This window comes from Rhizophagus irregularis, chromosome 17, assembly GCF_026210795.1.
Source record: "Rhizophagus irregularis chromosome 17, complete sequence".
NCBI lineage: Eukaryota > Fungi > Glomeromycota > Glomeromycetes > Glomerales > Glomeraceae > Rhizophagus > Rhizophagus irregularis.
The window spans coordinates 3,251,165-3,264,694 of NC_089445.1; the positions used below are offsets into that span (position 1 = coordinate 3,251,165).

General features: G+C 35.2%; 4 protein-coding genes across 4 annotated transcripts; all 4 read right to left on the reverse strand.

Annotated features, from left to right (window-relative positions):
- Positions 1–4,681: 4,681 nt before the first annotated feature.
- OCT59_009411 (uncharacterized protein) lies at positions 4,682–4,885 on the reverse strand (the record flags this gene model as incomplete). The annotated part of the gene is made up of 1 exon (XM_025327529.2): positions 4,682–4,885. One exon carries the CDS (start codon positions 4,883–4,885, stop codon positions 4,682–4,684), a length of 204 nt encoding a protein of 67 aa, XP_025170837.2.
- A 93-nt stretch (positions 4,886–4,978) lies between these two features.
- Positions 4,979–5,416, reverse strand: OCT59_009412 (uncharacterized protein; the record flags this gene model as incomplete). The annotated part of the gene is made up of 1 exon (XM_025327530.1): positions 4,979–5,416. One exon carries the CDS (start codon positions 5,414–5,416, stop codon positions 4,979–4,981), a length of 438 nt encoding a protein of 145 aa, XP_025170838.1.
- Positions 5,417–7,420: 2,004 nt separating this feature from the next.
- OCT59_009413 (uncharacterized protein) lies at positions 7,421–11,123 on the reverse strand (the record flags this gene model as incomplete). The annotated part of the gene is made up of 7 exons (XM_066133534.1): positions 7,421–7,816; positions 7,913–8,021; positions 8,118–8,968; positions 9,247–9,608; positions 9,711–10,389; positions 10,524–10,921; positions 11,009–11,123. 7 exons carry the CDS (start codon positions 11,121–11,123, stop codon positions 7,421–7,423), a joined length of 2,910 nt encoding a protein of 969 aa, XP_065999965.1.
- Positions 11,124–11,362: 239 nt separating this feature from the next.
- OCT59_009414 (uncharacterized protein) lies at positions 11,363–13,071 on the reverse strand (the record flags this gene model as incomplete). Its single annotated transcript, XM_066133535.1, has 7 exons — positions 11,363–11,599; positions 11,666–12,025; positions 12,100–12,270; positions 12,332–12,489; positions 12,595–12,747; positions 12,859–12,914; positions 13,052–13,071. The coding sequence occupies 7 exons, from the start codon at positions 13,069–13,071 to the stop codon at positions 11,363–11,365; spliced, it is 1,155 nt and encodes a 384-aa protein (XP_065999966.1).
- Between the last annotated feature and the right edge of the window lie 459 nt (positions 13,072–13,530).

Genomic DNA, 13,530 nt, shown 5'->3' on the forward strand with positions numbered 1-13,530 from the left:
TTAGTTTTAGTAATTTTCCAGCCCTCTTTACAGTTCTATAAAATGCATCAACTGGCTCATTTTCCTGATAAAGACTGTTAAAACGGATATGTTTCTTTTTATCTAAAATAGTTGGGAATTGTGTTCTAAGCCAATAAAGCACCTGGTTAGGTTTAATACCTGGAAAAACTATAGGCTGATTATTATTAGCAGCAACACCAGCATCTGCAGTAGCTGGAGCAGCAGTATCTGTCAGACGAGCACCAGCTCTTCCCCAAGCTTTATCTCCACCTATTAAATCATGAGTAGGAATAAATGCTGCTCTAATAGTTGCTAATGCATTATTTATATCTCTTGAATAGATTTGTGCTTCAGACCCATTTACATAGGTACCTGCATTTGGTCCTCCTGCACCTTCTGGTATTACTAATGCTACAAAAGCAGCTAAATTAACTCCACCTCTTGAAGTGATACCAGAAAGTTCCCAATTTTTTCCTGTAATTTCTCGATCAAACCATTCAGCCGCTTCACCAGCCATGCAGCTTCTAAGTATACCCATAGCTCTTTTCCAAGACTCTGGTGGCCCTCCAGCAGCGTATGGATTAAGATTGATAGTATCAAGATAACCCATATAAAGCCTAACAAATGTATCAATATCATCAGTAGCTTTACCCTCAAAAATCGGCAATCCTATCGCAGTGGTAGCCATATCGTCTCTAGTGGATTGTTTAAAAGAGGTGGAGGAGGGTTCAATTGTCTAATTCAAAACCATTGTACCTGAATTCTAAGAGCAGCTATCTGTTGGAAAAGTCTATTCCTAAGTCTCCCTAATGTCTGAATCCTAAAACACACCCTATTATTAGCATGTGCTAGCTGTGCATTAACCTGTCCAAGTTGCGCATTAGCCAATACAAGTTGTCCTCCAGTCTGAGTAGCCCTCAGCCGCCAATGATTTAGAAGGATATTACCACGATTCACAGCATTTTGAGCCTCATTACGATCCCTTACTGCTTGAGTATAATCTGCTTGTAATACATTACGTTCATATCATACCTGATTACGTTCACCTATAGCCTGTTGACGAAGCTCTATTATAGTATCATAATCTCTTTGCAGGTTATAGTTTTCTTCTATGAAATTATCATTGGCAGCACGTATAATAACTAATTGACATTCTAAATTAGTAAACGTTTCATCAAATGCATTTATCTTACCCTGTGCAAAAACTAACAAATCTTTTGTAATACCAAGTTCTTCATGTTTTACTTTACAGCGATACATTAATATATTAATAATATGTTTGATTTGATTATTTGCCTCCTGTATCTCTGAATCAACAGTTAAACGACCCCTGGTAGTCAATAAATTTGCATGAGCCTTAAGTATTCTAACTAATTCATCATCATTTTCTTCATTGGTCAAGTGTGCAGGAGGCGGTCTAATAGGTTCTGAAGGAGTATAAACTGGAATTGGTGTTGATGTCGACATAGTATTTAAACTAAGTTAGAATAAAATTCAAATGGATCTTTATGTATACAATTTGGACGAGTACACGACCGACTCAAGACAAGGCAATGAGTTTGCCCCAACATGGCCCTTTCGATTAGCCATAGCAGGTAGCTCAGACTCAGGTAAGACAACTATGATGATTAACTTGTTAATGGGTGACAAGAAAGCAAAGGAGGATGGTAATCGGTATGTACTATGTGATGCAGTACTTTTAGTTGGCAGATATCTTGACGAGCCGAAGTGAACAGTTGTACATGATTTTTTCAAAGAGGAGAAGATCCCATTCACTGCAGTAACCCATAGTGAGATTCCAGAGATTGACTCCTTCGACCCTACTCAAGCTATTCTGGTAATTTTCGAGGATCTGATGGATGCACCTAAAAAAATCCAGGATCTCATCACTGGATACTTCACACATGGACGACACAAAAATATTTCATGTATTTATGTAGCCCATAGATTCTTTGCCATTCCTAAGGCTATTCGAGAAAATGTTAACTACATCTCACTGCATGGAGGTCATGGGAGCCTTACAGATACTAAGAGAATCATCCGCCTATATACAGAAGAATCAGAGTCATTAGCACCAGTAATTGATGATCTTACTCTGCAACGTAAATTTGTAGTGTTTGATCTTAGACGGTCCAAGAGTGATCCACTGTCCATTCGAGTAAAATGGGATACTAGTCTCAGTTCGATCACAGAGCAATCTCAGTTCGATCCTAGTTCAATCTCAGTTCAATCTCAGTTTGATTCAAGTTTGAACCCAGTTCGATCTGAGTCTGAACCCAATTCGATCATAGTTCAATCCAAGTTTAGTCCCTATGGTCAGAAAGCTGTATCTGAAGCAAAAAAAGGTGGACACTTGATTGAATTTGCTCGGGTATTTCCATCCCCTAAAGAATGTAAACATTTACTTGTACCTGGTGTCTTAGCCAAGAATACAGATACCTGGATTAAATATGTCTTTCGAAAAGCTTATGGACTCTCTGGTAAAACCTTGGGAAGGGACTTTCAGGATTTCTTAGCAAAAGTACAGGGTAGAACTGCAAAGACTGAAACTTTGAAAGCTGAGAATGTGAAGAAGTTATTCTCCCGATATGAAGCCCTGAAGTCTAGTCGCCCTCTGGATAATAAAAAAATAATAGAAGGTATTGAAGTCCTTCTACAGATCTTTTCTAAGGGCCACATGGACCGTCGAGCATTACAAGTAGGGATTAATAGTATCTTGTGAGAATACCAAGTAATTCATCTGCAGAAACTCTAAGAATCATAGCACTTTTTTTACGGCCCTCAAAGTCAATCCTTAACATCTTAGCCTTCAACCCTATTGCTCCTAAAGCACAAGAAGCAAAGTTCTTAGTCATTGGATTACTTACATGATTTACATAGTTCTCATAGAATGTAGTGAAAGGCTCGTCGATACCATCTGGATATGTATCCCTTAGAAATTGATATAAAGCAATTTCTCCACTGTCACAACCTATGGCTATAAGCTGTTCGAGAAGTCACTTCCTAATATCTTCATATGGCTCTCCATCCATAATTTTCATATCCAGTCTTTGTGCAAACAATTGTGTAAAGTCCACATTACTTGCCCGACGAATGATCTGAACTAACTTATCCCTAGCAAGTCCTAAAGCTTGTAGAGGATCATTCTCGTCACTAATCTTCTTTATAATCTGTCTGTATAATACACTGGATAATCCTCTATGTGCTGTTTTTGGAGTGATTACTCCACAGTTTTGGCACTGGTTTATTACGATTGATGTTAACATGGCTATCTTTCTTTATGTAAAAAAGAATTATTCAAAATTAAGTAACTATTCAGAGCAGTTCTTGCACAACTTGTCCGTTAAGTCACTTGGGCTTACAGGCATGAGACATTCCCTACACAACTCAATATTAAGCTCTGTAAGTCTCGGGGCATGGTCCTCCAAAGTTCATAGATGACCGGAAGGACCGATAGTTGTCATATCAGTCATATCCTGCTGTAAGATAAAATCATCATATTCATCTTGGTCAGCATGAATAACAGTCCTGATTTGTTGTGTATCATTGAAAGTTAACCGCTGCCCATCAAGATTTTCTTCATTATAGCGTGTTTCATTGATGATTTCCTCTATAAGCTCCTCTTCTTCATAATGGACAAGGTAGTAGTCCTCAACTACCTCATAGTAGGACCCCGAGCAATACTGAAATAGGTAACAAGAAATAACGCGTAGAATAGGCTAAAATAATCATGAAAATCTTTCCTTTTTTAGATAAATTTTGATAACGTTGGTAAGAAATATATTACTTTATTTAGTAACTGACTGACATTATCATAATTCCGGCCCTGAAAAAATGCGTAGAGCTAATAGTAAAATTTTGCCAATTTCCTATGACCTATTTATATATTGTTCGAGGTCCTCTCATAGTCACTCTCAATCAGTCTATGATATGTTCTAGTACCACGTCAAAGATAACGTCCTGTATCTGTATTAAAATATACAGGTTGCTCCTCGGGTGGAGGTGCAGTTTGTCTACAGACAAGCCTTCCATCAATATAATCATGGGATTCCATAACTATTCGATTAAAGGTATCTCTACCGATAATAATTGGACATCCAGTTATAGGGTTAGCTATATAAGAGTAAGACATGTCTTTTTTCTGTATGTGTCTACATACCTAATAGTTTTCTTCAATTTATAATAACCAAGTGACATGGTCATCAGTCCTTATCAAAAAATACAAGAATACCTGATGATAAGGTTACATGGTCATCAGTCCTTGTCGAAAAATGCAAGGATATCTGATGATAAGGTTACATGGTCATCAGTCCTTATTAAAAAATGCAAGGATACCTGATGATAAGGTTACATGGTCATCAATCCTTGTCGAAAAATGCAAGGATACCTGATGATAAGGTTACATTGTCATCAGCCCTTGTTGTTGAAAAATACAAAAAAAAAATATAAATCTGCAAGTACAAAATGCTTACTCCTGTTGAGTCCATTCATTCCACTCCCAGTCCAGTCCTCAAGGATCGCCTCCCCATCTATGTTCACTTAATGCATACTCTATGGTTTCCCTTTCCTGGAGGTTCACGACCATCCCATTCCTAAGCATTTTCTCCATAATATAAAGCTGATTCTCGGTAAGGCGGTTTATCCATCTTTTATAGAAGTCGTTTACATCTTCAAACGTTATTCAATCAATATTCCTTTTTTCAAATGGCTTTCCAAGAGCTTGGATATGCCCAATTGTAGTAGCGTAATTTTTCCATCTCTTATATGCTTCTTGACGAACCTCCTGCCACCACACACTATCTACTTTACTTGCTGCAATAAGGTCAGTATCTAGGATCTTTGCGACAATGCGTTTGACTATTTTTACTGGTAATTGGTCCAACATGATGTTATGTTACTTATACTATAGCTATCTTTAATTACTGTATGCCCATTACACATGAATAAAAAATATAAACTAAATTCATACAGGAGCCGCTTATGCAAGAAGTTCTGCTAAGGTTTTCTCAGCCTCATTCATAGTGACAGCTCGCTTTGAGGGACCTGTTGATGTGTCCTTAGTCACATTATAATACAACTTGAAGAGGGCCTCAAGTTTGTCTAGAAGAGCTTGTTTATTCTTGTATGATTCACGAATCTTTGCTATCTTAGCAGTATATGCTGCATTATCTGGGAAGAGTTTTCTGGCCACGAACTTCACATATGATACAGGAGACTTTGCTGTCTGGATTCTCTTGATATACTTCACATAATCCTGGACAAGGTAGCTGGTTTTGCTAAACCCAGATACTAATGCGACTACTATAGTGTCTTTCAATACACGGATAATCTTGAGGACAGTTTCATCAGAGACAATGGTGAACTGATTGCGTGATGCATCATAAATAACTTCATCACTAATGCTATATGTTGACATGATTCCTTATACTTTTTTGTACTTTGTAATAAATAGGAATCTTCAAATTGACTTTACATTCAAGGAAGAAAAAATATATATACCTACTGTAAACCCAACCGCATTCTTGGCAATCATGTCCAGATAACCTTGTTTGCATTTTTCATATGGCAGTATCCTGCGGTTTCAAACTTGAGAGCTTTCAATGCTTTGGATGCATTTTCTGGACAAGTGATAAGTGTAGGACTACTCGGCTGTTCCTCTAGAATAAATCCATCTGTATGGATGCGTCGTACTTTATCCTTATATGTAAGGTTGCTTGCTGAAACCCATTTGGCCCAACGCGAAATGCCGAAACTCGTATATAGTAGCGAAACTGCTGAAATGCCGAAATGCCGAAATCGGCCGAAACTGCGAAACTGCCAAAACTTGCGAAACTGCCAAAACTTGCGAAACTGCAAAACCTCATTTATCCATAGTTTCGGCATAATACATAATAATATTTTATATGAGTTTCGCATAGTTTCGGCATTCTTTATTTTTTTTTACTTACACTTCAATAAAAACATCAACATATTCTATTTTATTGTTTTATTGTATTTTTTATTTTATTGTAATAACAATAAATTTCTTATAAATCAATGATATGCCTTTAAGTTCATGTCCTAAAAGTAAAAAAATATATATTTCTTTACGCAATTAAGTATAACTCCCCATCATCCAAAAATCCGACAACCTAAAAAAATAAAACAAAGAAAGAAACATTAATATGTTTCTTTAAAATATTAAGAAATATTTCCCCTTTTCCTCTAACTTACATTCAAGGCCAACAGCTCATCTTAGAATTCCGGCAACCTAAAGTAGAAGAAAATGTTAGAATTATACATGCTGCCCAAATTATTTTGGGATGTCATAATTATAATTTGGGATGCCGTAATTCATTCAGTTTATATATAATTTACTATATAAAGTACCAAAATAATTTGGGATGCCATAATTGAATTTGGGATTTTACTTATAATTACGGCAGCCCAAAATAATTTGGGTGGCATGTATAGTTAGAATGGTTCTTGATATTAAAAACACACAACTACACACCACTCAAACACCTACCCGCATATCCCACTTCAAGAGAAAGCCAGAAATCTAAAAAATAAAAAAATAATGTTGTTAATGTTGTTTATAACGCCATTTCATATTATACACCCACCCAAACTTCACTTACCGCATATTCTACAGCCGAAAATCTAAAAAAAGATAAAAAAAGAATGTCGTCAGTATTGTTTTATAATGTCATTTCATATTATACATCCATCCAAACTACTTACCACATACTTCACTCTAAGGAAGGACCAAAAACTGCCCTTACTTCGTTCCAATAGAATCCACATTCGTCCAAAGAGTCCGGTAACCTAAAAAAGATAGAGAAAGAAACGTTACTAACGTTTCTTTAATATTAAAAATATACCCGCCATTTTTACAACTTACATTCTAAATCCAGTTCGTCCAAGGAGTCCAGTAACCTAAAAAATAAAACCAAAAAAAAAAAATCGGTTTAGAAAACCGAAAAAGAAATATATAAAAAATTAAAAAATTTCAGTTTTAGAAAAGCCGAAAAAAAATATATAAAAAAAATTTTTTTTAAGAAAATTTCGGTTTTAGAAAACCGAAAAAGAAATATATAAAAAAAAAATTTTTTTAAAAAAAATTTCGGTTTAGAAAGCCGGAAAAGAAATATAAAAAAAAAATTTTGGTTTAAAAAACTGAAAAAAAAATAATTAAAAATAATTTTTTTAATTATTTTTTTATTAAAAAAAATTTTGGCCGATAAAAAAAAATAGATTGATTGGCCAGTTTTTATCAATAGATTATCAAAATGCCGAAACTATAGTATGTCATATGATATACTATGCTGAAACGCCGAAACAGTTTCAGCAGTTTTGGCATTTCAGGTGATTTTGCAAAACTAGTTTCGGCAGTTTCGCATACGCCGTTCTGCCGAAACCCTAGTTTTGGCAAGCAACCTTACTTATATGGTTCTAATAACTCTGAAATCATCTTCCGTTCATGTGCTAATAAGAATGGAGCGATCCTAGGATACTCACCCTTGAAGGGACTACCTGGGTTTGTTAACTGGAATCGCCACTGGTCAGATTCTACTGGTATGATGGAGTCAAGTGTGTGGCCTTCTGGAAACTTGAATGGATCTGTTTGATTTGTGGTGAGTGTCTTGTAATTGCGTTTCCTCTGGCAGAGTGCTCCCCATAATGTATTGAGAACTCTCTTTGCAACATGACCGGCCACGCCACCCTGGTTCTTTATATTGAAGAGAAAGTGAACATACTCACCAAATATTACAGTCCCAGGAATTCTTGCTTCTCTGTCATATATCAAGGCATTTGGCTTTCCATCCTGGATTAACTGTATATCGAGACCAAGTTTCTTTGCTCGTTGTAAGTCAATGAATGTATAGACTCCCCTCTTATTCTGTCAGAAGAGAATGTCATTACCACTTACCTTAGCACGAAATAATCCATACAAGGCATAACCTCTGTAGTCTACAAAGTCTTTGAGTATTTGAAACTTACCTTGTCGGATTGGAAAGTTTACATTCAATTGCTGGATACTTGGATACAAACTTGTCACGTCATATTGCCTTCCATAACCCTTCCATTCATTGTCTGCCCAGATAAGACCTCCTATCATAGCATCATTTATTCACTCTGCTTCTATAGGGTCAAGAGGATCATTGGCTGGAACCCCTACACTAAACCGTTCAAAAAGCCAGAGAGCAGTTCTCTTGTACGACCAGTTGTGGTAAGATAAGTCGATTCCTAGACTGAACTTCTTTGTAGCCTGTAGGAAGGAATCCCGCTCTTCATGGATCCTCTGGTATGTTTCCTCAAGTGTTTCATATATTCCAGTTTTACGATTCTTCTCAATAGGAATGAAGGAGTAACTATCAGAGTTCTTACCATTCTGAAACTGTCCAACTGTAAGAGACTTAACTGTCTTACCATTGTATATTGTTACTACATTATTAACCCCATCTTCACGATAAACAAAGGGAGACTTTTGTTTTCTATCTAATTTACTAGGGTGGAGTCTTCCGGGATTCAGTGCAAGAGAGTAGTGGCCTTCAGACAGGATAAGGGTTGCGCGTCTGTTAGACTTGCTCTTGGAAATTCGAGTAGAATCCCCTACAATATTAAGTGTAAGGCTTCCTGCAAGTTGTTCAACCTTATCCATATTTGAGACTGGAACTGAAGCATCACGATTAAGACCTAATGCCTTTTTGATATACTCAGGCTTTTTTATAGTCTCGGGTATTTTAGAGAATATACTATAGATATGCTTCAGGCATTCATACAGGCAATCATTTAGCTCCCCATTGCATCCTCCTGCAACCGGTGGAGCACCTCTCACATAAATTATGAATCGTTCAAAGTAATCAGGATCTGCATTATCTGGTAGTTGTGCTACATCATAATGGTCTAATAGTGAAAAGAGGCTGGCTGGTTGGTTTCCTGATGTCCATCTACCAGGTTTCCAGTTTTCATAGGGGAGCAGGATCTGAAATTTATAAGTTGGATACCGGGATTAGAATTGCTGTCCAAGTCTGGCAATAGCTCATCTAGAAAATCTTGCGCCTGAATACTGTAGTTCTTTGATATCTGGTCTTGTAGGTAAAGCACGTGCAATTTTTGAATAGGCCATTTGATATAACTATGAATTGTATTCAATTGTAATATAGGTTTTTTATATAAAAAATATAAAATAACTAAGAGGCGCTTATCTTATTAAAAGGAGTCAATCATATCACAGGCATCATCAATATCTAACTCGTCTACAAATCCATCATTAGCAGCCTCCCACTGGCGTTCCATTTCGGTCTTTGGACGCTCCTCTGGAATTTCTCGTGCCTTACCTTTATTCATCTTCATAGTTTCATAACCGGAGGGGGTAGGGATAATCTCAGCATCATGATCTTCCTTATATGCTCTTATTATATTTGCAAGTTCTTTACAACTGGGTGTTTTAGGTAAGTTCCCATTATATTCGATCCAGTCCTTGAAACGGTTTACTACTTCCCTAAGGTAGTACTGGTACTTGTCCTCAACACGTGTTATGGGACATTCCTCTACTTCAAACACAAGCATGTCCCAATCATATTCGTCTGATGTGTCTTGGTACTTAGCCCATAATTCCTTACCTGTATTATAGAGATCATTGAAGACCTGGTCCTTTGAATTCTTAACCCATGGCTTACGATCCCATCAGTGTCTTTCTTGCCAAGCCCAGTGTGCTTGAGTACCTTCCCTTGGTTCAGGATTCCGGTCGACTTCTAGTTCTGTGTTGAGTTCTGGGATAGGTTGCTCAGAAGCCGGTTTTACTACAGGTTCTGGGTCAGGCTTAGTGACAGATGCAGAATCTTCTGCAGCAGACTCGGGTTGTTGTTCATGAGCTGGGTTTGTGGTTATAGGATCTGAGTCAGATAACAAGTCACCTAAGACATCGTAGTCATCATCTGCTTCAGGTACAGGTTCTTCAGCAGACGGCTCATCTTCTTGGTCAGGTTCCTCATCAGATAGATAACAGTCTGAGAAACTATCTATAAATTCATCCTGTTTTTCGACAGGAGCTGGAGGTTCTTCAAGAACGGAATCCTCCTTGATGACAGATGCGGGTTTTACCTTCAAGCAATCAGGTTTGGGTGGTACTGGTGGAGAAGCCTTTTTGGCAACTGATTGCTCTTTGATAACAGGTGCAGGTTTTTCCTCAGCGGGTTTCTCAACAACTAACTCCACTTTCTCTTGATCTACTTGTGATTTACTAGCTGGATTATATATATTTGCCAAGAACTTCTCCAAGGCATTTGGATCAGATGCGAGCTTCTCAGGAGTATCTATATCAATTCCTTCTATATCGATTTCATCTGTTTCATGTATCCAGTTTTTGCCAAGAAACTTCTTGTATAGATCCTCCTGGATATACTATATACTCGGGTTAACTTTTTATTTATATAAGTCCGATTACTATTTATACTCAACTCATTTGATAGGATTCTAGAAGCGTTTATCTTTGATAAGGGTGAAATGCAATGAGTTTCACAGTATGAAGTATATACTCTATAAAATTCTTGAACAGGTAGATCGGTCATATGATTTTTTACTATGAGGTATGTATCCTTTATGAATTGAAAGAGGGGTGGGAGAGTCGATATGATGTGATCCTGCTTAGATGTTGTCATAGGTGGTGGATTCCCATTGAAGTCTGGATAAGCGTCTGCAATGGCTCTCAAGTAAGCATAGAATGCCTCACTGGCACCTGGGTATTTCATAGTGTCACCAAGTTTCTTAAAGTAGTTGAGATCTCCCTTGCAGGATGGTGACACATCCAATAACACTGTGCGCCTATCGTCATTCTCCACTCTGAGAGCATTTTCATTGGTGAGTACAATGGTGGATATAAAGTTTTTGTAATGTGTTGGCGTCTTATATTTTTCATGGATTTCCATTATGTCATCTGTTACCTTATCCTTCAACGATCAATACAGATTATTCCACTGGCTTTTTTCTGTGGGCATTTCCTCGAAAAGAAGAAGAACTTTACCCTGTAATTGCCCATTGAAACTTCCAAGAATCGTTTGAGGATCGCTGGTCTTATAAACAACATCAGTAAGTTTTTTAGTATTAGGATCCTCAAAGAATCCTAAAATCCATAACATAAGAAGGATCCTCAAAGAATCATCCCCTCCGCTGAGGGTTCCTTATTGAAAAAAAAATTAAGAAATCCCTAAAGGTTAAAAAGAATCCTTAGAAATATTATTTAAAAAAACCTTTAAGGGTATTGTTTAAAAGAAACTTTAGGGACATTATTTAAGTAAACCTTAAGGATATTATTTAATTATTTAATTTTCTATTAATTATTTATTATTTCGAAATTTATACAATTTTTACTCCTAATTTAACTATCTAATTCTTGATTACTATCATGATTATAATTATTTTCTAATTCTTGATTATCCCCCAATTCTTGATTATCCCCCAATTCTTGATTATCCTCCAATTCTTGATCATAATTACTCTCACTATCACCGCTATTGTTGCTACTAGTATCACTATCATTTTCTTTACATAGTTCCATAAGTCTAATTTGTTTAGTAGTATTTGCGGTTATCTCCTTTGAATTAGAAAGACAATCCTAAAAAAATTTATTAGTAAATATTTTTTAACTAATTAAATAATTAATATAATACATATTGCATACCAAATAAATATTATATCTATTTCGCAAAGAATTATCACCAATAGATATTTTCGGATGTTTCGGATTTAACACAGTTTCACATACAGCTAGGGTAAAAGCCGTATCCTTTTCACTTGTTTTCTTTTTACCCCATGCCTTATTCTTTATTGCTTGAATATATAAAAGGTTTCCCTCTTCATCAGTTTTAAATAAGCATTCAAATGCTTTTTTGGTTTTACGTAATTGTTTAAATGAACAAATATCATCAGCTGATGCAGTAGTATTTATACGAACTAGCCAATCTTCACCAAATATGTCAAACATGGCGGCACGGATATCTTTGGCTTTATCACAACGCCGACTTTTAATTATATCATTACACTAAAAATAGAAATTTTATATTAATAGTTATTATTTAGTATTACTATTAATAAAACAAACAAATCCATAATTACCAAAGGTTTAATTCGTCCTTCATAAATATGCATCCATTGAGGTCCATGCTTCTCAATGTATCCAGGTTTTTCTTGTTCAAGCATAGCCTCAAATGCTTTTTGAAATGCAATACCGTCTGAATAAATCCCAAGAATGGGTAATTGAATTTTACAAGTTTTTGACGCTAAATTCTAAATACATAAAAATAAGTGGTCGATAAATTTAGTAAAAAAGCAATTACAAATTATACACCTTCCAATAAGAGTTTTCAGGAATCATTAATTGGTCAACTTTTTCCAATAGTTCATTTAATTGTTCACGAGTTTTCTTATAAAATTCCTTTTGCTCGTTTTTAACATCATAAATTACTTGAAATATTTCTTTATTTTGAGTTAAACAGTTTTTTAAACCTTCCATAAGATGATAATAAGATGTGTTTATCATAAATCAAAATTAAAATGTATATTTTGATTACGCTTAAATAACCCATGATAATGACAAATAACACATCTTACCATTAGTCTTGTTTGATATTCGTCCTACATTAATATCTGCAACTTCACAATCCATTTCAACTTGCATTGCAGTATTACATTGTTCTGTTTGATCTGCATCAACGATAACAATAGGTTCAAGCGTAATGGGATTTTTTTTCTTTCGCTTTGTGACTTTTTTTTTATAATAAATAAATATAAAATTTGTTAGTTTTCACTTCTTACACTATATTATGAACTTATTATTGTCGTTTAATAAAATAATTCTATTATTAAAGATATTACCTTTAGAATTAGAGCCCAACTTCAAAGCAATTTTGTCTGCTTCGCTAACTTTTCTCCTGGAATTATCAGTAGTTACGTTAGATATCTTCTGAGTTTCTTTTAAGACTTTTCGGGTAGGTGCTACAATAATAAATAGAAATATAAAAATTTAATTTCTAATATATTCAAATTATTTTATTGTTGAACGTATTACTTGCCTTTTTTCTTAGTCATAATGATGTCTTATATCACCGAAGAGCGAAATATTGAAAAGTTTTATTTTGTCTTTTTGAGATTTAGTGAATTGACACGAAAATAATTTACACGTTAAAGAAGTAAAAAAACCTTACTTGCCGTGATATATATAAAAAAATATTCGAGAAAGAAATAGGATTAAAGTAAAAAAAAAAAAAGTTTAAATAAGTTATTTTCTATCTCCGCAAAATCAATGTAAATTAGACTATTATCCCTGAATACTTACTAATCAATTACATAGTAACAAACATAATGATTAATTAAAATCAGTAAGAAAATGATGATAACTGAAACTGACTAATTCATTTATCTTCGTTTATTGTAAATTTAACTTCTTTCTACATTTCCCTTATATATTTCATCCAAAAATATTTCTTGAAAGACAATATACGCCAGTGTCAAATATTTATGGTTTAGAAATTATTATCGTTATATATT